At 42.1% G+C, this 23,313-nt stretch overlaps 1 protein-coding gene across 1 annotated transcript in view; it reads left to right on the top strand.

Annotated features, from left to right (window-relative positions):
• The first annotated feature begins 6,782 nt into the window (after positions 1 to 6,782).
• SAAL1 (serum amyloid A like 1) overlaps positions 6,783 to 23,313 on the top strand; it is a 51,213-nt gene continuing 34,682 nt past the window's right edge. The window contains exons 1-4 of the mRNA XM_004484278.5: positions 6,783 to 6,971; positions 8,219 to 8,332; positions 15,101 to 15,184; positions 18,495 to 18,574. Coding sequence (XP_004484335.1) covers positions 6,840 to 6,971; positions 8,219 to 8,332; positions 15,101 to 15,184; positions 18,495 to 18,574 — 410 coding nt within the window. The 5' untranslated portion in view covers positions 6,783 to 6,839. The remainder of the gene's footprint in view (positions 6,972 to 8,218; positions 8,333 to 15,100; positions 15,185 to 18,494; positions 18,575 to 23,313) is intronic.

Raw genomic sequence — 23,313 nt, forward strand, 5'->3', positions numbered from 1 at the left:
GATGGGCTGGTCCCTTGTGTTTGTGCTTAGCTGTCATACAGGGCAGGCACCCTGCAACAACCAGCCCTGAATCAGACCTACTGCATGCTTCACTTGTTCTCTCCTGGCCCCAGCCTTTCTGGCTAAATTATTGCTATTTCCAGGTCATTCCTTGTGCAGGCCTCCTCACTCCTTGTCAGCTGTCCTGTCACCTCCTCGGCCCCCAGGTGTTTAGCCCCGTTGTGTAAGTTCCTCAGTGGTCCATGTCTCTGTTGGCAGGGGACATGGACCTGGGAAGACTAGACCGTGGAGTCCTGGTCCAACGAGTGCCATCTTGGCCTTCTGTTCATTTCTCAGTAACACCTACAAATACAACATTGCCAGATTTTTTTACATTCCATCTAAGAAATGCCTTTAAACAGTTTCCTGTCCTTCAATTTTCATGACTTTATATCACGGCTAATTCAAGATATAATGCCATCCTCTTGTGAACTTTCCCGACACCTCTGAACCTCTACTGGATCAAAATCATGGAAGGGGAAGTAAACAGAGAAGAGGCTACAGAAGATCCCTTTTACCAATCAGGGTCCAGCCAGGAGAGGGAAACTTAAATATAAAGAATTAGCAACTTTATAATTATCTCTTAAGAATTCTGTAAAGAATACAGGAAGGAAAAATGTGAAGGAATGTCTCACCACAAGGCTGTGATTTACATCTTGTTGGAAAGTATGGCTGAAGTCCATTGGATGGCAGTTATAGTTTGTTGGGTGCCATAAGTCAAATCTGCATCCCCTTTTTGAGGTGTGGACATAACTCACCAGGAAGTTCCCTGGATTTGCATTTGAATTCACTCTGAATGCAGTTCCAGAAACTCACTCGATAGCCACCCACATAGGTGCAGCGGAGAGACTGCTGCTATTACCTCTGGGAGGGGAGCGAATATAGCTCAAGCAGTTGAGTGCCTGCCTCCCACATGGGAGGTCCTGGGTTCAGTTCCCCAGTGCCTCCTAAAAACAAAACACAACGAGCAAACAAATGAAATAACCAGCTCAGGAGAGCTGATCTGGCTCAGTGGTTGAGCATTGGCTTCCCACATCTGAGGTTCTGGGTTCAATCCCTGGCCCAGTACCTCAAACACAAACAAACAAACAAAACCTCTGGATCCAGCTGGGCTGCCCACAGGGCTTGTTGGGAAGCTGCCCTGGCCTGGGGATGCCGCTGAAGCTCCCTGTGTGTGGGTGCCAATGGGTGTTCTACACAATAGAAGAGCACACAGGAGCTGGGAGGAAACAGGCTGCCCTCTCTCCTGCATTGTCCTTCTTGTGCCCTCTACTGACAACGATGGACATTTTGTCCATCTGGCAAAGGAGAAATGTTTACAGGGTCCAGCTACTGTATTACCAGCAGGGCAAAGAAGAGTGGATGTGGAACTAAAATAAAATAAATTGGTAACTGGCTTTAGTTTCTCGGCTGCTAAAACAAATACTATGCAATGTGTTGATTTAACAGGAATATATTGGCTTATGGTTTTAGAGTCTAGAGTAGAAAGCTGGCTTCTTTCTGGGGTTGGTGCTTTTTGGCTGGCCAGCAATCTCTGGGGCTCCTTGGCTTTTCTATCACATGGCAATGCACGTGGCAGTGTCTCTCCCTTCTCTTCCGGGTGCCTTTCAGCTTCGGACTCTTCCCTGTGGTTTCCTCTTTCACTCTGACCTTTGCCCTGTTTATAAAGGACTCCAGTAATCTGGACTAAATCCCAACCTGATTCAGGTGGGCCACACCTTAACTGAAGTAACATTTTTTAAAAAAGATTTATTTATTTATTTATCCCCCCCCCCCCATTGTTTGTTCTTTGTATCTATTTGCTGTGTCTTCTTTGCCTGCTTCTGTTATTGTCAGCGGCACAGGAATCTGTGTTTCTTTTTGTTGTGTCAGTTCTCTGTGTGTGTGGCACCATTCCTGGGCAGGCTGCACTTTCTTTCGCGCTGGGCGGCTCTCCTTACGGGGCACACTCCTTGCGTGTGGGGCTCTCCTATGCGGGGGACACCCCTGCGTGGCACGGCACTCCTTGCACGCATCAGCATTGCACGTGGGCCTGCTCCACACGGGTCAAGGAGGCCCGGGGTTTGAACCACGGACCTCCCATGTGGTAGATGGACGCCCTAGCCACTGGGCCAAGTACACCACTCTGAAGTAACATTCTGAAGAGCTCTTATTTACAATGGACCCACCACAATGTGGCCCAAGACCAAGAACATGTTGAACAGAGGTGCACACTTCAGTCATCCACACTGGCATCCCCTCTTCTGTGAATGGGCAACTTTGGAGTACTCTTAAGGGCAAGATTAATGATGAAATGATATTTACGGGAAAAGACAAATTTAACTTCCGGTTGAGAAAGACAACAAAGTCCAAATACAGAGTTATTCACCACAAAACTTTCTCCATGAACTTCCCACAAAAAGAAACTAATAGAGGCATGGTTTGGGAAATTTGAGGCTGAGTTTCAGAGAAGTAAGTATATATATGCCAATATAAGGCAGGGGCACATAAAGAGGATGAAGGAGACAGTCGTAGCAGGCTGGCTGGTGATGGCAGGCTCAACGCACTGGTGAGTTTAGGGTGCAGTGTGCTAAAATCTGAATTGACCCCAAGTTATAAGAGACTGAACAATTATCATTTATATAAGAATGTAGATATCTGTCACCAGTACTGAGCTGTAGATACCTGAGGGGCAGGCGATGGAGAAAGGACAAATAAGAGAAAGAATGGCTAGTGAGCCCAGATATAGAAAGCTTTTCAAGCCTTTGTAAATATGCAAAATTAACAATCAGCATATTGTTATTAAATATAATACACTGAAAATAATTTGTATGTAGAAGTCCATTTGCCGCCTTTAAGAGTCATCATTCCACTTCTTGGAATCTCTAATCTGGAAAAAAAGAAAAGCCAAAGTTATTACCTGATGAAGCAGAAACTTGGTTGTCCTAGGAATTTATGATTCATAGTCACACCTAATATCTGTGCTCTATCACAACTAAACACCTTGTATTAATCACCCTGTTTTCTTCAATAAAAAATAGCAACTCTTCTCTGTTAGAGAAAGGTTCAGGAAGGGAAACTGCTTTGCTCTCAAAGACAGAGCTTCCAATGGTAAAACAAGGTCTCCTGACACCTCACAGCCATCATTCTGCCTCCACAACCTGACATGTTTTGTTTCCTGGGAACTTGTGCATAGCCTGAGGAATCAGGGGAACTTAAGCCAGTTCATGGAACTATTTGATTTAGGAGAATGCCAGAAAGTATTCAAACACAGCCAGTAGCTCAGTTAATTACTCTTGAAACTGAGCCACAGTAAGTACAGCGGCTGCTCTGATGGCTCAGATTTATCTTGGAGTAAGACTGAGATGTGCCTACTGTCCCAGGTTGGGTTTTCTGGCAACAGGTACTGAGATAAGAGTTTTGGGTGCAAGATGTTTATTAGGGATCAACATCTGTCAAAGGAAAGGGGAGGAAGAGGATCAGAGAGAGAGAGAGAAGTTGCACTGCAATGCAGGTCTGACAAAGCATTGGCCAACATGGCAGGGGACCCTCCAGGGAGTACTGCCCACCAGAGAGACCAGACCTTTAAATACCTAATGCTCAGTCCCTGGGTGACCCCTGTCCAGCTGAGCCCGAACCTGAAGGATGCCAGCTAGGGTCTCCTTGCTGCAACCCTGCAGCTGGAAAGCAAGTCATCCACGAAAGGGATCTGGGAGGTACAACTCCATGTCTCTCAGAGAAGATTTATTATTATAACATTCATGTGTTTTCACTCCTAAGTGAAATGTTTGTTATTTACAGGACTTGGTGGCAATTTTTGTCTGTATTTTTGTAGACCCTGCTGAGACTGTCACCTCAATTCCTTTGGTTTTATTGCCTCAACAGGCAACTGTGAGCAGGCAGTTCAGCCACTTTGGGTTTCAGGTGAACTGGTCATTTGGTGGGAGGACACACTTAGAGACACACTGCTGACCATTCACTGCAGAAGCCAAATAGTTTCCTCATAATCTAATAGCACTTTACATGTATGATCTCATTTAATCCTTACAATAACCGTCAGAGTTCCTAGATACTCATGCTCAGCTATTTGAATTGAGAAACATGCAGAACCTGAGTCAGTCAGCAATGATGACAGATATTGAAAAATGGAGAGGTTGTTCCATGAGGCATTTGGTGCCTGTTCCAAGTAGGGTGAGAGGAGAGTGGACACACTTGATACAAGCATCACAGCTGCATTTTCTGAGGCTCTATTTCTGAGCTGCATTACCATTTAGTGTTTAGTCTGCACCACAGCTCTGTGAGGGACATTTGATGCAGAGGCGGCTCCCTGTAGCACAGCTTTTGGGGAGCTAGTTATGCCTCTAACACCTTTAACTTTATAAAGTTATAACTTTATAACACCTATAACTTTATAAAGTATCACATCAACTTTCTCATATAGGCTAGAAATGTTCTCACCTGTTGCTCAGGCAGTGCTCAGTGGAAACTGCAGGACCCTTGATCTTTGTCTCAGCCTTTAATCAGAAAATCTCCTTCATGCTATGTGATTGGCATGATCTTCCAATTCTATGCCTGAACAAAGAGTCTGAGGTGGGGTGAGAGGAAGGTTGTGTGTTTCATCCATTTCTTGGGTCATTTTGTTAAAAGATAAGTGTTTAAAGAATCTTTTGTTTTGGCCCCATCAAACCATAAGTTAATTCAAACGCCACCTTGTCCGAGAGGCTATCCTTGACCAGCCTATCCAAAAAGCCTCCCTGCCCCCCTCAGGACAGTCTCTGTCACAGCACCCATGTTTTACTTTCTTCAAAGTACCTATATCACTGCGATTATCTTCTGCATTTATTTATGTGTTTCTCTCTCCTCCCATTCCCAAGCCAAGTTTGAGCTCTCTGAGATCAGGGTCCTTGTCTATCTTCTTTGCACCATGTCTCCAATGATACAGTGGCACTAATATTCATTGAGTGAATCAATAAGAACATATCAAGTGACATAAATTCCTACTATCAAAATGTTATGTAGCCCTTGTTAATACTAAATGATTTTCCTAACTTGGTAAATCATTAACTATTTCAATGAAAATCAGCATATTTAGCATCATTGTGTGAACACTTTCCTCCACGACCCTGCTCAGAACTGCTCTGTTTTTCCGCAACCTCCCTCAGTAGGCCACGCTTTGAATCTCACCCATGGAGGTCCACTCTAAACTACAGGAACATACATGCCTTTTCTTCATCCACACAATGCACAACCGAGATAAGAGAGAGAGCACTACAAATGCACTAAAATAGCTTCACATTAGGCATTTAGCAGTTGGAGAGGACTCTATCTAGGAAAAACCATTTCCAAGTTTTATACTTTTGGGAGGGTCACAATGTAAAAAATGCATTTTTTTCTTAGCAAAGAAATAAACTCTTGAATGCAGTGGAGGGTTTTAATCTTTAAATTTCCGCAACATGATGCCAACATCCTGCGATCACTCCGTGTACTTCCTGACATTTTGTTTCACATTCCAGGGAGCAGGAGTCTTTGAGGTTTCTTTGACACACATAAAGTCAATTCCAGGCTTTCAGACAAATACTTCCGTGCTCATGGAAACTATGGTATGCACAAGGGAAGGGAGGTGCCTGGGCTGCTTAAGCAGTCAGGTACTGTAGGTTCCTGGGGCTGGGAGGGAGAGAATCGCATGGAGCCAGTCTGTCTTCTTCAGGGACCAGACATGGGGCCTGCTCATGAGCTGCTTAGGATGGGATCTTTGTAACTGCCAGAGTCTTTGTTTTGCTGAGAAGACCATTTTTCATCCTCAGAGAGAATAAAGTCCTCAAAGAGGATTTCTCGACCTATATCCCAGTGTACTTCTGTACTTCTTACAGTGTACTTCTTACACTGTAAAGGCATCTTGTAAAGGACTGTGTTAGGCATTGTGGAGTGGTAGTGAAGGTAGCTGCCTTCTTGAAGAATAACATTAACATAGTTCCTCCTCAAACTCATCACTCCCTGGGAAACACAGCCAGACCCTAGTTTCCAGTCAAGGCTGCACCGCATCCCCCCACCCCTACTCCACCCTGACTTCTAGGGGGCATTTTTTGATTGTCACAGAGACTGGAGGGAATTTAGTGGATGGGCCAGAGATACAAGCATCTTACAAAGCATGGGACAACATAAAATCAAAGCGGCACAACCTAAAACCACCCAGTATTCTGCACGACTTTGAACTGTCCTGCCAGGTGTGCATGCAGGCAGAGGCGGATTTGCTGTGCCGATGATGGTGCTTAAGCCTCGAGGCCTGTCACATGGAATCCTTCCAACATCTTCGGAGGGTCCCTTAAAAAAGTATTCACACGGTCAGGAATTTTTGTAAAATCTTCAAAAGTGAAATACAAAAGTGAAAACTTGCAAACCGTTAATGCCTCTCTTTCCACTCCAGTTTAATAGGGGAGTCTAGCGTCGGAAGGCAAACGGGTGGAGCCTGTGAAACTAGCCCCGAAGCTTTGAGATTCACATGCCTACCACAGACACTGGCCTGCCCTCTATACCCCTCCAGTCAGGCTAAAATCTCCTGGAGAGATGGGTTATCTAGTCCCGGGGGGGGGGGGGGGGGGTGACTGATGACAATTATGACAGTCAAGAACAGTCTAGGTTCTTGGTAGAGTGGGGTGGAGAGATCAAGGCCCGCTGGACTGGCCCTCGGGCCCTCCAGGCTCCGGGCAGCAGGGGGCGCTGTGGGGGTGCCGCGCAGGGCGTGCGGTCCCTCTGGCGCAAGACGGTCTCTCTTCTCCTCGTCGCTTCCGGCGAGGTTCCCGCGCACCGGCTGTGCGGTAGGCATGGACCGAAACCCGTCGCCGCCGCCGCAGAGTCGGGACCAGGAGGAGGAGGAGGGGGCCGAGGGGGACTGCATCGGGAGTACAGTCTACAGCAAGCACTGGCTTTTCGGCGTCCTCAGCGGGCTCATCCAGGTGTGGAAGCTCACGCTCCTCTGCCCCGGGGAATGCCAACCCCACGCCCACCCCTTCCTCCCCAGGCGCGCACCGCGGGGCCTCAGCACGTCTGGCGTACTGGCAGCCTCCGCCGGACCCCAAAACTGCCAGTGGCCACTCTGGTGCCCCTCAGCACAGAGGGAAGTGTGATGGCAGGGATGCTGGAGTGCTTGTGATTAACATTTTTCTTTTGCAAATTTTACAAAAATACGTTGCTGGTGCTTTTCTTCCCTGTCCGATAGCCTAGGGTCTAATGATCTGTTTCACGGACTTTTGATGTAGCGGAATACGGGGTGACTTTGGAGTCATACAGCTCTGCGTTCAAAACCTACTAGCTGCGTGACCTTGGGCAAGCCACTTAGAAGCCTCAGTTTCTATAAAAAGGAATGAGAATACCTATATCATGGTTATTGTGTAGATTAAATGAAGTTATGGCCATAGGGTGCTTAGTATGGTGCTTAGCTTACAGGAGGCTGTCAATAAATATGAGTGCTCTTCTCACAGCTTTTTCCTAACGGGTTTCTCTGCTTCCAGTCTCTCTCCTCTTCAGACCATCCTCTACACAGTTGCCAGAATAATCTTCCTAAAGAAAAGCTGTCCATGATACTCCTCTTAGTTCCCATTGCCTGTAGGAAAAAAATGCAGATTTCTTAGCTTGGGATCCAAGGCTCTTTACAGCCTTCCAGTCTCATCTGCCCCTGAAACATGCCAGGCCTTTTCTTACTCCTAACGCTTGTAATTTTCCCCTATTGAATGTTTTTCTCTCTTTCTTGACTTGACAGACTCTTAATTCTGAGATTTAGCTAAAATATCACTTCCTAAGAAATGTTTTCCCCCAGCTTCTCCCAGGTATATGTCCATCATTTTTGCTTCCACATCTCTTTGTCCACGTTTCAGTTGAATCACTTAGCGTTTTCTGTTGTATCAGTTTACATATTTTCCCGCTCAATTCTAAACTGCTTGAAGGCAAGGAATTATTCCTTATTCATTTTTGTATTCCTGCCCCAGTGCCTAGCAACACTAGGTGCTTCAGGAATGTTGAATGAATAGATCTACCCACCCCACTAATTTATTTTTTTTGCAAAAATAAGATTTTTTTTTTTTTTCAAAAGAAGATAACTGAGTATACTCCTTTTGTGTCTTCTAAGCTATTGCAGGATAATATTACTTGGGAAATACTATGGATAGTGTTTATTTATTCCTTTTCTTGCTTTGTGTTTCTGAAGCTTGTTAGCCCTGAAAACACCAAATCCAGCTCAGATGATGAGGAACAGCAGATGGAGCTTGATGAAGAAATGGAGAATGAAATTTGCAGAGTGTGGGATATGTCAATGGATGAGGTAGGGGCTTTCATTGATAATGAAACTCTGAGAAGGCTGTTGGGTGAGAAGGTGGTAAATGGATTTTTAAAAAGTTCTGTTTTTCAGTCTCTTAGGAAAAGCCCTATTCTTTAGTGTTTATAGTCATTCCTATATGTAGTACAGAGAATGAGTTCCCATCAGCTACAAATGCTAAATTTTTTATTTTTAAGGGCAGAGAATCTTAGCTAACACTCATTAGATTTAAGTTAAATATATAGCTCTCCTTAATGCCAGAAAGTTTATTACCCAGGGAATTCTGGTATTTGTCCACCTAAAGAGAGTTCTGGCCTTACGTTTGACAGCAGGTCAGGTGTAAGGAGACCATTGTTGTGCCACAGTTAATTAGAAGGAAGAGATGAGAAGGAATTATGTCTGTATAATTGGGTAATATTTTAATATTTGTAGGGTACTCTAGCTTTAAAGCATTTTCATATATAATATTCCATTTGATCTTCACAACCTTGTAATATATAAGTAGTTCCCCCATTTTATAGGTAGGAAAATAGAGGCAAAAGAGATAGATTTAATTTACGCTTTATTACTTGGACCTTTTCAATATGGTCCTGATTAAAACCCTTGTTTTAGTCTGCTTTACCTCCCTTTTTTTTTTTTTTTTAAGATTCATTTATTTATCCCCCCCTACTCCCCCCATCCCCCCACCCCAGTTGTCTGCTGTGTCCATTCACTGTGTGTTCTTCTGTGTCCACTTGTTTTCTTGTCAGCGGTGCAGGGAATCTGTTGTCTCTTTTTTGTTGCATCATCTTGCTGCGTTAGCTCTCTGTGTGTGGCAGCACTCCTGGGCAGGCTGCACTTTTTTCATGCGGTGCAGCTCTCCTTACGGGGCGCACTTCTTGTATGTGGGGCACCCCTATGCAGGGGACACCCCTGCGTGGCATGGCACTCCTTACGTGCATCAGCACTGCACATGAGCTAGCTCATCACACAGGTCAGAAGGTTCTGGATTTAAACCCTGGACCTCCTATGTGGTAGGTGGACACTCTATCAGTTGAGCCAAATCTTCCCATTCCCCTCTGCCCTCCACAATGCTACTCAAATTACCTTCTTTCCTAAAGCATAAATTTAATTGTATTTTTTGTCTTAAAAATTATCAATAGCTGTTCATTGTTGTTAGATTTTTTTTATGGCTTTGTTGAGGTATTATTGATATAACTGCATAACTTTGAGGTATAATCAACATACAAAAACCTGCATTTATTTGTAATGTACAGTTTTATAGGTTTTGTCATCTTAAGTTGTGAAACCGTCTAGAAAACATATCCATCACCCACAAAAGTTTTTTCATGCCCGTTTATAATTGCTCTTTCTTGCCCTTCCCTGTTTCTGCCCTCCAGTTAACCATAGATCTGCTTTCTCTCGTTATAGATTAGTTTGAATTGTGAAGAGTTTTGTAAAATGGAATCATACTCCTGTTTTCTTTTACTCAGCATAATTATTTTGAGATTCATCCATGTTGTGTATGTCAATAATTCATTCCTTCTTATTGCTGTTCATTGTATGCATATGCCACAATTTATCCATTCATCTGATAATGGATATTTGAGTTGTTTGCAGTTTATTACAGATGAAGCTGCTGTGAACATTTGTATACAAGTCTGTGCTTTCATGTGGGTAAATACCTGGAGTGATTTGGCTAGATCATATGGTAGATATATGTTTAACTTTTTAAGAACTGTTGAACTGTTTTCCAGGGTTTTTTGTTTTTGTTTTTTACATTACCACAAGCAATGTATGAGAGTCCCAGTTCCTCCATATACTTACTAACACTTGGTATGGTCAGTCTTAATTTTAGCCAGTCTAATGGGTGTTTAGTGACTTCTCTTTGTGGTTTTATGTTAAGTATATTTTCACTTGTTTATTTGTAATCCTTCTGTCTTTTTTTGGTGACGTGTGTACAAATCTGTTGCCCACTTTTGAATTGTGTTGTTAGTTTGTTTTCCAGAAGTTTTATAATTTTAGATTTTACATATAGGACTACAATCCGTTGTTTAAGTTTGCCAAAGGGATGCCAATGCAAAGTACCAGAAATGGGTTGGCTTTTATAATGGGAATCTTATTCAGGGTAAAATCTTACAGTTCCAAGGCCGTGAAATGTCCAAATCAGGGCACCATCAGAAATGCTTCTTCACCAAAGTCTGCTGCCATATGGAGAAGCAAAATGGCAGCCAGTCTCTGCTGAGGTCTCTGCCTTCCCCTCCAGAATCTACTGTCTGCCTGAGTTCAGCTGTGGGCACACTGGCATAGGGCTTGTCTCTTACCAGGCCTCCTCTCTCAGTCTTAGCTGCTCCTCTTCCCAAGTTCACCTGTGAGCTATAAGGCAAACAGCAGGCTCATCTCCTCTTGAGCTTCCCTGTAGGCCCAGCCTTTTGGGGGCTTCATGCTTAAGCAATCCTTTGGTCCTCTCTCACATGGCAGAATAAAAAATGGCAGAGCTCCCTGTTCTTCTGTCTTTCTCTCTGTGTCTCTACCCAGCAAGAGGATGAAGACTCAACCTGAGTCATGCCTCACTGACGTAGTCTAGTCAAAAGGGTCTTGCACCCACAGGAATGGATTTGTTCAAAAACAGTCTGTTCTTTCTGGGATTCATAAAAGAACTTCACACTCTTACATCCATTTTAAGTTAAATTTTGTATATAGTATGAGATATAGATTGAAGTGGTTTTTTTTTGCATATGGTTATCCAGTTGTTCCAGCTTATTTGTTGAAAAACTATCTTTTCTCCACTGAATTCCCTTTTGCACCTTTGTCAAATATCCAGGGGAGAGGGCGTAACTTAGTGGTTGAGCACGTGCTTCCCACATATGAGATCCCAGATTCAATCCCTTGTACTTCCTAAAAAAAAGAAAAATCCATATGTGTGGGTCTGTTCTGGACTTCTGTTTCATTGATCTGTTTGTCTATCTTTATGCCAGTATCACACAGTTTTGGTTATTGTAGTTTTATAATTTTGAAATTAGGTTGTATTAGCCATCCATTGTTGTTCTTTTCAAAATTGTCTTGCTTGTCCTAGGTCCTTTATATTTCCATATTAAGTTTAGAATAAGCTTGTCATTGTCTAGCGGAAAAAAGCCCATTAGGATTTTAATTGGGATTAAGTTGAATCAATAGTTTAATTGGGGAAGAATTTGACTGATTAACAATTTTTTTAAAAGATTTATTTATTTCTCTCCCCTCCTCCCCCACCCCGGTTGTCTGTTCTCTGTGTCTGTTTGCTGCATCTTCTTTGTCCGCTTCTGTTGTCAGTGGCACGGGAATCTGTATTTCTTTTTGTTGCGTCATCTTGTGTTAGCTCTCCGTGTGTGCGTCTCCATTCCTGGGCAGGCTGCACTTTCTTTCACGCTGGGCGGCTCTCCTCATGGGGTGCACTCCTTGTGCGTGGGGCTCCCCTATGTGGGGGGCACCCTTGCATGGCAAGGCACTCCTTGCGCGCATCAGCACCGCGCATGGGCCAGCTCCACACAGGTCAAGGAGGCCTGGGGTTTGAATTGCGGACCTCCCATGTGGTAGACGGAAGCCCTAACCACTGGACCAAGTCCGCCGCCTGATTAACAATATTGAGTCTTTCGGCCCATGAATATGCTGAGGTCATTTATTTGAGAACGTTCTCCTTTTTTAATGTGTGCATTTAGTGCTGTAAATTTCTCTCTAAAATACTGTTTTAGTGATATTCCACCAATACTGATATGTTGTGTTTTCATTTTCAGTCAGTTCAGATACTTTTTTTTTCCTTTGATACCTAGGTTATTTAGAAATGCGTTAGTTTTCAAATATTTGAGGATTTTTCAGATATTTTTCTGTTGATTTTTAATTTAATTCCCTGTGGTCAGTTGATACATTTTGTGTGACTTGTATCCTTTTAAATGTTTTGAAACTTGTTTCATGGCCTAAAATATGATCAATCTTGGTAAATGTCCCATGTATACTTCAAAAGAGTTTGTATTCTGCTTTGGTTGGGGCCAGTATCCTAAAAATTCAGGTCAAGTTGGTTTAGAGTACTTTCCAAATGTGCTTTCTGTCTACTTGTTCTATCAATTACTGAGAAGCTGTGGTTTAAAAACTATAAATATTTTTAATGAAATTGAGCTTGTTTTTCAAATGAAATCTTAGTGTAAAATCCTAAGATATAAAATAGGTAAAAGCAGTGAGCAGTCATTTGCAAGAGGTTGTTGGAGGGGAAGGCCATGTTCTTTGGCCTCCACTTCACCACCTCAAGTGACTCAGGCACCTCAGTAGAATGGAGCGCTCTGCGGGTCACCTTGGTCTCGAATACAGTCCCTCCAAAGAATCAACATCTTAACCTCATCTCCTTCTGCTCTGCGACCATGACAGCAGTGTTAGAGGAGGACCAGGAGACTTCCAGACACTGCATGCATTTTCATGCATCCATGAATGTCGCTTTCTGACTGGAGTGGCCCCCAGTTGGCAAAATCCTTCTCATCTTATATGGTACAGCTTAGTGTCACTTCTTCTGTGGTGCCTCCCTAGACACTTCAGGCAGAATTAATCTCTTTTACGTCTGTACACCCGTGGAACCTTGTTCACTCTGTTGTATAACACTAATCTTGTTTTTCAGTGTTGTTTGTTTGTTTATTTTAGGAGGTACTGGGGAATGAACCCAGGACCTCATATATGGGAAGCAGGCACTCAAGCATCGAGCTACACCTGCTCCTTAATGGTTGTTTTGAGTCTCTCTGTTCCCTGATAGATTTGAGGTCCATCTCAAAGCTTAATGCCATCTCTTCTGATATCAGATCTGAAGTAGCCCCCTTATCCTGGTTTCTAAGATAAACCATCTTGTTTATAGTCTCTATAGCACTGAGAAATAATGTAGTTTAGTTATTTGTTTGTCTCATCCCTCTAGGAGGAAAACTTCTTGAGACTGAGTCCTTCTTTAATTTGCTTGTTGATATAGCCCCAGAGCCTAAAATAGTGTCTGCCATTTATGTTTTTCAGTAAATATTTGATAAGGAGTGAATGAATGAATACCTGAGAGGTAGCATGGTGTAGAGGTTAAGAGCATGTCTGTGAGTCAGACCCAGCTGGGTTCAAGACTTGGCTCTTTCTCCTCCTGACTGTATAACTTTGTATAACAAGATTTAACCTTGTGAAATCTCAGTTTGTTTATTTGTAAAATGAGGCTAAAAATAATAACTATTTCATAGGATTATTGTAAAAATTAAATGAGATAATACGCAAAGCACTTAACTGTGCGAGGCATTTAATATTTGTTCAAAAGACATTAATTGCCATTATATTACTGCTGTTGATTTTGTTAGGTCACACTTAAACATTACTCTGGGAATTATTAACCGTCTTTAAATAAATAAATCCCTACAGACTTGCTACATAAGCATCACTTGATTGCCTGTAGTAGAGAGCATCTGCTGTAGTGACTTTAAATTTGAGATATTTCTTTGAAAACATTGTTTTCTTTGTTCAACCCCATAATTGGTACTGAATTTCTCTCCTAGCCAGCACTCATGTAGGTTACTTCAACTTCAGCTGTTCTGGGACTTAACTGCATCACTCTTTGGGGTGCCTCCAGGGTCCTTCAAAGTGAATTTTCATGTAAGCCATGGAACCTTCCCAGATATAGTTCAGATTTGGTGAAAATCTGTGGTAAGGGACAGTCAGAACCTTGATTTTATTTGTATATTTTACATTGCTAATCCCCATAACTAATTGATTTTTTCCCCTCTCTCTCCTCTCCCCCCCACACCATGCTGTTTTGCTGTCTGTATCCATTCACTGTGTCATCTTCTGTGTCTCCTTTTGTCTTTTCTTCTTGTTTTCTCCTCGAGGCTTCACCGGGATTCGATCCTGGGGACTTCCAATGTGGGAGAGAGGTTCCCTGTTGCTTGTGCCACCTCAGTTCCTAGTTTCTCTCATGTCTCGCCTTGACTCTCCCCTGTGTATCTCTTTTTGTTGCATCATCACCTTGCTGTATTGCTTGCCGCATGGGGTTGGCATGCCTTTACCAGGATCAAACCTGGGTCCTCCCATATGGTAGACGGAAGCCCAATCTCTTGAGCCATATCTGCTTCCCTAATTAATTTATTTTTGTGTCCCATATTTATAGGTGAGATTTGGCCCATTTAGGTCACGGGTCCCCTCCAATTTCAGTATCCCCTGTGGTATGCCTCTTTAGGCGCTGTGGATTGGGCAGACTGTAGGAAGTAGGTGTGAAGCTGACATAGTTACATTGTACCAGAATTTTCTTTCTATTGAGGATTTTGAAAACAGAAGCTCTGATTCTGGACATGACCATTGTAATAGGAGCTTTCATCTGTTTCCCCTATAGTGTTTTAAACTTTTAGAGAACAGGAATATGAGTTTTACTCTTTTCCATTATCTCCTGCTTCTATCATGTTAGCTGACAATCAGCAGATTTGTTTGAATGAGTTAATGCAAAGTCCTGGTGGATAGAAATATATTAAAGTAAATATATTTAGGGCAGAAAAATGGAGGGTAGTTCTCTGGAGTGTTACAGTTAGTTTAGGTTTGTTTATAGAATAGTTCCATTGTATTGAGTTCAGATACCACAAAACCTTCTAACATGACTTTGTCTGTTGACAAAATTCCTAACCGTATGATTTGCTTTTTTTCCCCTTGTATCTCTTAATTCTGAAAGGAGATATATGTGGAATTTAAATTTCTTTATAGTGACCCAAGTTACAGAAATTTTAGAGGCTTGTTCAACTCCAAGTCAATAATCGTTTTTATTTCCAGGATGTGGCTTTATTTCTCCAAGAATTTAATGCCCCTGACATATTTATGGGAGTACTGGCCAAATCCAAGTGTCCTCGTTTGAGAGTAAGTATATACATTTCTAAAATTTTCCTCTTTGTAGCAATAATAGCAGATAGTGCTGGGTAGTCTTACATTTTTCTCACTTTAATTTGTTTAGTTTTCTTACTGGCTATAAATCAACAAATCAGTCTGAAATGCCTATTGAACACCTATCAGGTCTAGATGCTGTGCTATTTAAAATTATTAGTCATAGAATTTTAGACTTGGACTGGACCTGGAAGATCCATGCTTTCACTTAACAGCTGTGAGATCACAGAGGTTGAGTAACTTAGGAAAGTTAAGCTGCTAATGTGTGGCAAGAAAGGGAATAGTGCCTGGACCTCTTATTTCTCAGTTCATTGCTCTTTTTCACTCACAAAATCCCTCCTTGCTTTGAAACCTTCATTCTAAACTTGACCTCCAGCTCAAAACTTTCCACCATCTGAAACTAACTCTTTCCCTGCGTAAAGCCCACCCATCAGATGATCTTTCTGGGTTCGTCAGGCTTGTCGACTACCTGTCTCAGAGCCTCCAGTGCTCATTCGCATTGTTTGTCTCCCTTTATATACCTTCAGTCTCGTCTGGCATGCACATCCACGGTGGTACTTTTCTTCCTAAGCCTTTCCAAATAAGTAAGCTCTCGGTGGTCGATAGTAAACTCCCAAGAATGATTATCTGTACCTTTCATTTCATCTTTTTTTTTTTCCCTTTCTTTTTTAGGAGGTACTGGGGATTGAACCCAGGACCTCATACATGGTAAGTGGGCACTCAACCGCTGTGCTACACCCATTCCCTCTCATTTCATCTTTTTAAATTTATTTTTAATTAGAAATTTTTTTTCTTTCCCATTTCATCTTTATGTAGTGTGCAATGTACTGTACTACCATTTAAGTTGCCATGTGCTATGCGTGTAATGAGTAATTAGTAAATATCCATTGAATAATCATAATTATGAATAACTGTTGCTTACTGAGTATTTGGTTTTACTACTTTTATGAGGTAGGTATTATTTCCACTTTACAGATAAAAGACCTAAGTCTCAGGTTAAGAAGTCTGTCCAGGCTCTGACAGCTAGAATGCGATGGAGCTGGGATTTGAGCCTAGGCCTGTGGAACTCATATAGAGCCATTGTATTGTACTGCCTTTCTTTCTTTGAGATTATAAAGTATATAATTCTGTAGTATAGTTTTACAAATTGAATGGTGGATTAAAATTTTTACTTAGTAGAATGTTCCACTTGAATTGGGACCTGATGAAACACTTTATCCTCGGATCCTTATATTTTGAAGATTTGACAGTTACGTGATTTTTCTTCTTGGTTTTTCTAACTAAAATAGGTTGGTACATGATTAGTACTTTAAGAAATAAGCTAATGTCAGAAACGACACCTTTCAGGAATGTCATAGTGTTTGCTGTATATACTCACCAGGTGTAACCTATTCACTGCAGTTGTTCTCAGCTTTGACCGCACAGTTAGAATCACCTAAGACGGTGGCTCTCAAATTTCAGCATGCCCAGAATCTCTGCTTGCTGGGCCGAAATTTTCTAATAGGTTCTCAGGTGATGCTAATGCTCTGCACTGGGGCCAAACTTGGAGAAGCTCTGCCCAAGGGAACCAGAAAAAATCCTGAGCCTGACCATGCCCCAGATCAAATAATTCATAATCTCCAAGTGTGAGACTCCAGGCATCTTTTTGAGTTCTCCAGTTAATTCCAATGACAGCCAAGACTGAGAAACTTGGTCTTTGATTCGTTTAATTATTCCCTCTTTTGTTGATGAGAATTTCTTTTCTGCTCTCATTCTCATAATCTTTTTTCATTTGACCACTCACATTTAATTGAAACTCTCCAATTCTGTGGGACTCTCTTCAATTACTTCTCTGTCCACTTCCATTGCCTTTTATCTTTCTTCCTGTTTCTGAATGTGGACTCCTAAGGTGTAGACCCTCACCCCTTGTTCTCTTTATAGTCATTCCCTGAGTGAACTCCTCAACTCTTTACAGGTTAAAATTGAAATTTTGCCTTTGGGATAAAAACCATGACCTCTCTTTGGAATTCTGTTGCCACATCTTGAACTTCCATCAGGAGTTCTTCATGTGCATCCTGCATTTTTCAATCCCAGATTACATATGTCCTAACTTACTGTTTATCAAATTTATCTTAAAATTATCTGGGGTGTTTGTTAAACAGTAGAATGTGAATTAAGTAGATCACGGGTAAGACTCAGAACTCTGTATTTTCAACAACTTCCCTGAGTGATTCTTAGTTCCAGTGTTTGGAAACACTGTCCTAACTGAACTCATGCCCTTTCCTCTACCAATTTTCTTTATTTTCTGTCAACAAAACGTTTTTGACTGAGGAAACGAGGGTACATGAAGTCTAGGAGTCATGTTCAACTGTGTTCTCACTGTTTCCCATCACATTTTTTTACTTTCACTGTCCGAGTTTCACTCAGGTTCATCTCTTTCCATGACTACCATCATCACCCTCACCTAAGCCCTCATCTTGCATCTTGGCTCCTGAGATGTAGTATAGTATGGTGGTTAAATCCTCAGGCTTTGGAACTCTGCTGTCTCCCAGGTGGAGATCTTGGGCAAGTAGTTTAACTTTTCTATGCTTCAGTTTCCTCATCGGAAAAAATGGTGATAATACTAGTACCTGCCTCATAAATTATTATTCAAAGTGCTACATGGAAAGTGTTTTGTAAGTCCTAAATAAACTTTAGTTGTTATTACTGTGGTTGATCTTTACCTTCTCTTAAACTTTTTTTTTTCACTGTAATTCCTTACTTGTTTTGCTGCCAGAACAGTCTTCCTAAAATAACATTTCAGCAGTTTGTCTCCCCTCCTTGAAAACCTTCATGGCTCCAAATAACCTCCCAGATTAAGTCTAAACTCTTCAGCATGGCATCAAAGCCCTTAATAATCCCAATCCTTTTTGCCTGCTGTGTTTACTTCCTGCTTTTCCCCCCAATTTTGTGCTCTAGCCGGGCTGCTTTCTTTATTGTCCAGTGTGTCAGCCATGTTCATTATTCCTTCACTGCCCTTGCATTGAATGTCTGCTTTCTTGTTTGCATATCTAAATCCTACCAGTCATTTAAGACACATTTCATGAGATTTCTTCTACCATATAATTCCTACCTATATTGATTTTTCTTTTTCCTGTGTCTTTCATCCTTTCTCAAATACTATAGACTTGTCAGAGTTAGAGGGTAGGCAGTATACTTCTCTATCCTGTACTGCTTGGCTCAATAAAAGTTTTTACTCAGGTTTTTATTTTTGTATATGTGTGTTTTACCTCAGAGCCATTGTGACCTGTGGAATTTTATTTGGCAGGAAATCTGTGTGGGAATTTTAGGCAATATGGCCTGTTTCCAGGAGATATGTGTGCTTATCAGCAGTGATAAAAATCTTGGGTAAGTCTTACTTTTTACCAGCTTCCTATTTCACGTCATAAGGAAATTCTAATGCATAGGAGAGAGAGAATATTATGAAATGCAGTACTTCCCTTCTCTTGTTGAATAATCTCTAGGAACTTTATTGTGTATTGATGATTGCTGAGGCTTCTTTGCTATTTATGGACATGATCCAGGGTTTAGGCCCTTCAGAAAGGGGATCTGAGTTGTCAGCAGGGGGTAAGCCAGGTGTGATAAGAACCAGTGGGATAAAAGTTAGAGCTGACCAGAGTCTGAAACAATTTAGGTTCACCGAATCCAAGGTGCTAGACTCTGGAAAAAACAAATTTCCTGGGTGGGTTCACTCTGACAGCTGTGAGTAGATCAAGGGGTAAGATTTGCCAACTACCAGAAGGTAAAGGATAGCCTCTGTGAACAAGACTTTCATATTTCCTCTTGGAAGCTAGTTTTCTTCTGTGTGCAGAAAAGTTTTCAGCAGAGGGTTTTTAATGCTGGAAACCCTGGTGTTGACTTTAGGACATCTGAGAACACATTCGTGGGTATATCTATTTTCTAGGCAGAGTGTCCATGGCCCTTAAGCAGAATTTCAAAGAAATCTATGCCCAAAATAGATTATGAAAACTGTTTTAGGCAGAGATATTGTCAGTCTATGGCTGTGAAGGTTTATCAGAATGTCCAAGTAACTGTGTCTCTGAAAAAGAAGAAATGATTACTTTTTCTGGGTGTGGAGGGACTTCAGGATCCTAGTTCAGGGCATTCCTCAGTAATTTATAATCTTTCATGGGATTAATAACTCAGGATTACATTTGGTCTCAGGTGTTCCTTATAAATCTGAAAATGTATGTTAATAAGTTTTGTGAATTGGGAGGAATATTGATTTCATTCAATTAAATCCTTATCTTAAAATTAATAAAGAACAGTTTCACTGCTGATGGGACATAAATTCATTCAGCCACCTTAGAACAGTTGAAAATTCTCTCGTCAAGTTGGCAGATATGCATATTCTTTGAGCCAGCAATGCCATTCATAGGTATACAGGAAGAGAAACCCGTTCACATGTACCTCAGCATACTCATACAAAAATTATAAGTGCATTGTCTGAAAATAGCCCCAAATTGGAATCAATTCAAATATCCATCAGGAGTAGGCTGAAAAAATAAATTATGTTCCTACAATGGAAAGTTCTACAGCACTGAATCAAAGAACAACAGCCACAGGCACTACATGGGTCACTCACAGATGTGCATAATGTTGAGCAAAAATAAAGACTCAAAAGTACATAGAGGGAAGTAGATTTGGCTCAACGCATAGAGTGTCTGTCTACCACATGGGAGGTCCAAGGGTCAAAACCAGGGCCTCCTGACCCGGATGATGAGCTGGCCCATGTGCAGTGCTGATGCATGCAAGGAGTGCTTTGCCACGCAGGGGTGTCCCCTGCATAGGGGAGCCCCACGCACAAGGAGTACGCCCTATAAGGAGAGCCACCCAGTGCAAAAAAAGTGCAGCCTGCCCAGGAGTGGCGCCGCACACATGGAGAGCTGATACAGCAAGATGACGCAACAAAAAGAGACACAGATTCCCAGTGCCGCTGACAAGAACATAAACAGACACAGAAGAACACACAGCAAATGGACACAGAGAGCAGACAACTGGGGGAGGGGGAGGTTGGGGAAGGGGAGAGAAATAAATAATAAATTTTTTTTTAAGTACATATGGTATAATTTATATAAAGTTCCGAAATAAGCAAAACCAAAATAGAAAATAAAACTATAGCGATTACTGGAGAAACAGAATAGTAGTCATTTCTAGGTAGGAAAGAGGCCATTGTGATTTGAAAGGGACATGGTGGGTGCTACTGAGGTGCAGTACTGTTCTGTTTCTTGGAAACATGAATATTTGATTTATAATTATTATTTTTTTCTATCTGGTTACATCGTTGTCTTTTTGGTGTGTCACTTCGCCACACAGGGGTCCCTGTGCTGTGCAAGGGCCTTGTGCCTCTTTGCAAAGCTTGATAGCCTTGCACAGCATGGCACAGGTCTGGGATGCCTTTTTTCTTTTTTCTTTTTTTTTTTCCTAGGAGGTCTCCGGGATCGAACTCGGCTCTTCCATATGGTAAACAGGAGCTCAATTGCTTGAGCCACAGCTGCTTCCCATAAGTATTCTTTAACTATATATAGATTTATTTCTCATAGCCTTTTATGTACGTATGTGTTGGAGATTGAATCATATTCCATATAAAAGGCATATTCAGGCCCCAATCCCTGGTCCTGTGGTTTTTGGTATTGGACATTGAGTGCTACTGTGACAACTTCCTAAAAATGTGGAAACAGCTTTGGAATTGGGAAATGGGTAGAGGCTGGAAGAATTGTGAGGCGCTTAATTGAAAAAGCCTAGATTGCTTTGAAAGAGACTCAATAGAAATATGGATGTTAAAAGTACTTCTGATGAGGCCTTAAGAAAATGATGAATGTTTTATTGGAAACTGGAGGAAAGGCAGTCTTTGTTAAAAAGTGGTAAGGAACTTGGCAACGTTGTGTTCTTTATTTTTATTAGAGACGTTGTAGGTTTACTGAAAAATCATGCATAAAATAGAGTTCTCCATACACCCCCTCATTATTAACACCTTGATTGGTTACTATGCAAGGTGAAAAGAGAAAACCAAATCTAAAACGTTTTAAAAGCCCATTTCAACGACCTACCTCAGCAGAGGGGAGGAGGCTGAGAGTGGGAGGAGTAGCCATAACACGTGTTAGTCAGCCGAAGGGGTGCTGATGCAAAATACCAGAAATTCGTTGGTTTTTATAAATGGTATTTATTTGGGCTAGGAGCTTACAGGTACCAGGCCATAAAGCGTAAGTTACTTCCCTCACCAAAGTCTATTTTCATGTCTTGGAGCAAGATGGCTGCCGGCATCTGTGAAGGTTCAGGCTTCCTGGGTTCCTCTGGGCTCAATGCCTCTTTTTTTTCCACAAGGTCAGCTGTAGACTATCAGGCAAATGGCTCTGTCTGTCTCTCTGGGCTTTCTGCCATGTCTAAGGAGCTGTCTCTATTCCTCTGTGTTCTTTTCCTTGCTCAGGTCCTCTCTTCCTGGGATTTGCTTCTCTTTCCTGACTTGCTTCTGTGGGTTTACTTTCCAGGGCTCCATCTTAAGACTTCAACATCAAACTCCAGCATCAAAACTCCAACATCAGAAACTCCCAACTCTGTCCTTTGCCATGCCTTTTATCTGTCCCCACCAAGGGGTGGGGACTCAACACTCTTAATGATGTGGCCCAATCAAAGCCCTAATCATAACTTAATCATGCCCAGGTACAGACCAGATTACAAACATAATCCAGTATCTATTTTTGCAATTCATAACTATATCAGACTGCTACAGATGTCATTCAGATAGCTGACTTCTAGGGGTAAAGCCATTTCCATGATCACTTTGCAGAGTAAGACCGGGTGGTCACAGGGCTGCAGTAGCTCCCAAGGCTGACTCCAAAAGCACATGGCTCTGATACGTGCTCTGCAACCCTGCTGTAAACTTCCCTAATGAAGCAGCATAGGTTTGGGAGCTATGTCCATCCCCAGCTTTGCCAGGAGCATCATACCAGTTTCTTCCTGGGGCTTCTGCCTTGTCTATGGAGCCGTCTTTTCCTCTGTGTTCTTCTCCTGTATGTTTACTTCTCGGGGCTCCAGCTGAAAACTTCCAGCATCAAAAAACAACTAATTCCTCTGCCATGTAGTTTTCTCTGTGAGTCCCCACCCACCAAGGGGGCAGGGACTCAGCATCCTACTGATGTGGCCCAATCAAAGCCTTAATCATTATTTAATCAAGTAAAAGTGAAACATCTGAATTTAATGCAATCTATTATACTCAGGGGAACAGACCAATTTACAAACATAATCCAGTATCTGTTTTTGGAATCAAATAATACCAAACTGCTACACTCCACCCTCTGAATTCCAAAAAGACATTACAGTATTCAAAAAAATGTTAAATCGTAACAGTGCTAAATATGTAATCATATCACAATCAGTGTATTAAAGAAATACAGTTTGTCTTGGGGTAAAGTTCTGTCTGGCTGTAGACCTCTGAAACTTACAAAACAATTTATCTGCTTTCAATTCACAAATGGACAAAGGATAAACATTTCCATTACCATAAGGAAAAATTGGGAGGGAAACATGAACCATGTGTCCTCTACAGTTCAGTAAACCTACAGGGCATATTCCATTGGTTTTCACAGTCTGAGAGTCATTCTCCGGATGTCGTTTCTTCTCCTTGGGACCTCTTAGGGACCCACCCTTTCCACATTCTTGCCCAATGGCCATTTTCTTGGTTCCACCCTCATCAGTCATCTGGGTAGTGACCAAGCTCCAGACCTCACCCTCCAAGTACCGTGGGGTGATGGCCACACCTTCCCTTCCTGACCTCTGGGATAAAGTCTTAGCCCCCCCTAGTACAGAGAAGTGAAGACAATAGTCTCCCTAACCTTTGGCATATAAGCACAACCATCTCAGAGCAATGAGTTGACCACCTGGCCTTCCCAAATCCATGGGAGACAGGCCCACCCCTCTCAGACCTATGAGGTGGCAACCTTAATTTCCCAAATTCTTGGGGAATGTGTTCTACCCCCTCTGTACCCTGGGGTGGCAAAACTCTCCCTGAACAGTGGGTAGGAACATCTACCCTCTTCAACTACTGAGGCAAACTCACCTTCGCTGTGCACATGGGTGGGGTTCCTCTT

The sequence above is a fragment of the Dasypus novemcinctus genome, chromosome 10 (assembly GCF_030445035.2).
Source record: "Dasypus novemcinctus isolate mDasNov1 chromosome 10, mDasNov1.1.hap2, whole genome shotgun sequence".
Classification (NCBI taxonomy): domain Eukaryota; kingdom Metazoa; phylum Chordata; class Mammalia; order Cingulata; family Dasypodidae; genus Dasypus; species Dasypus novemcinctus.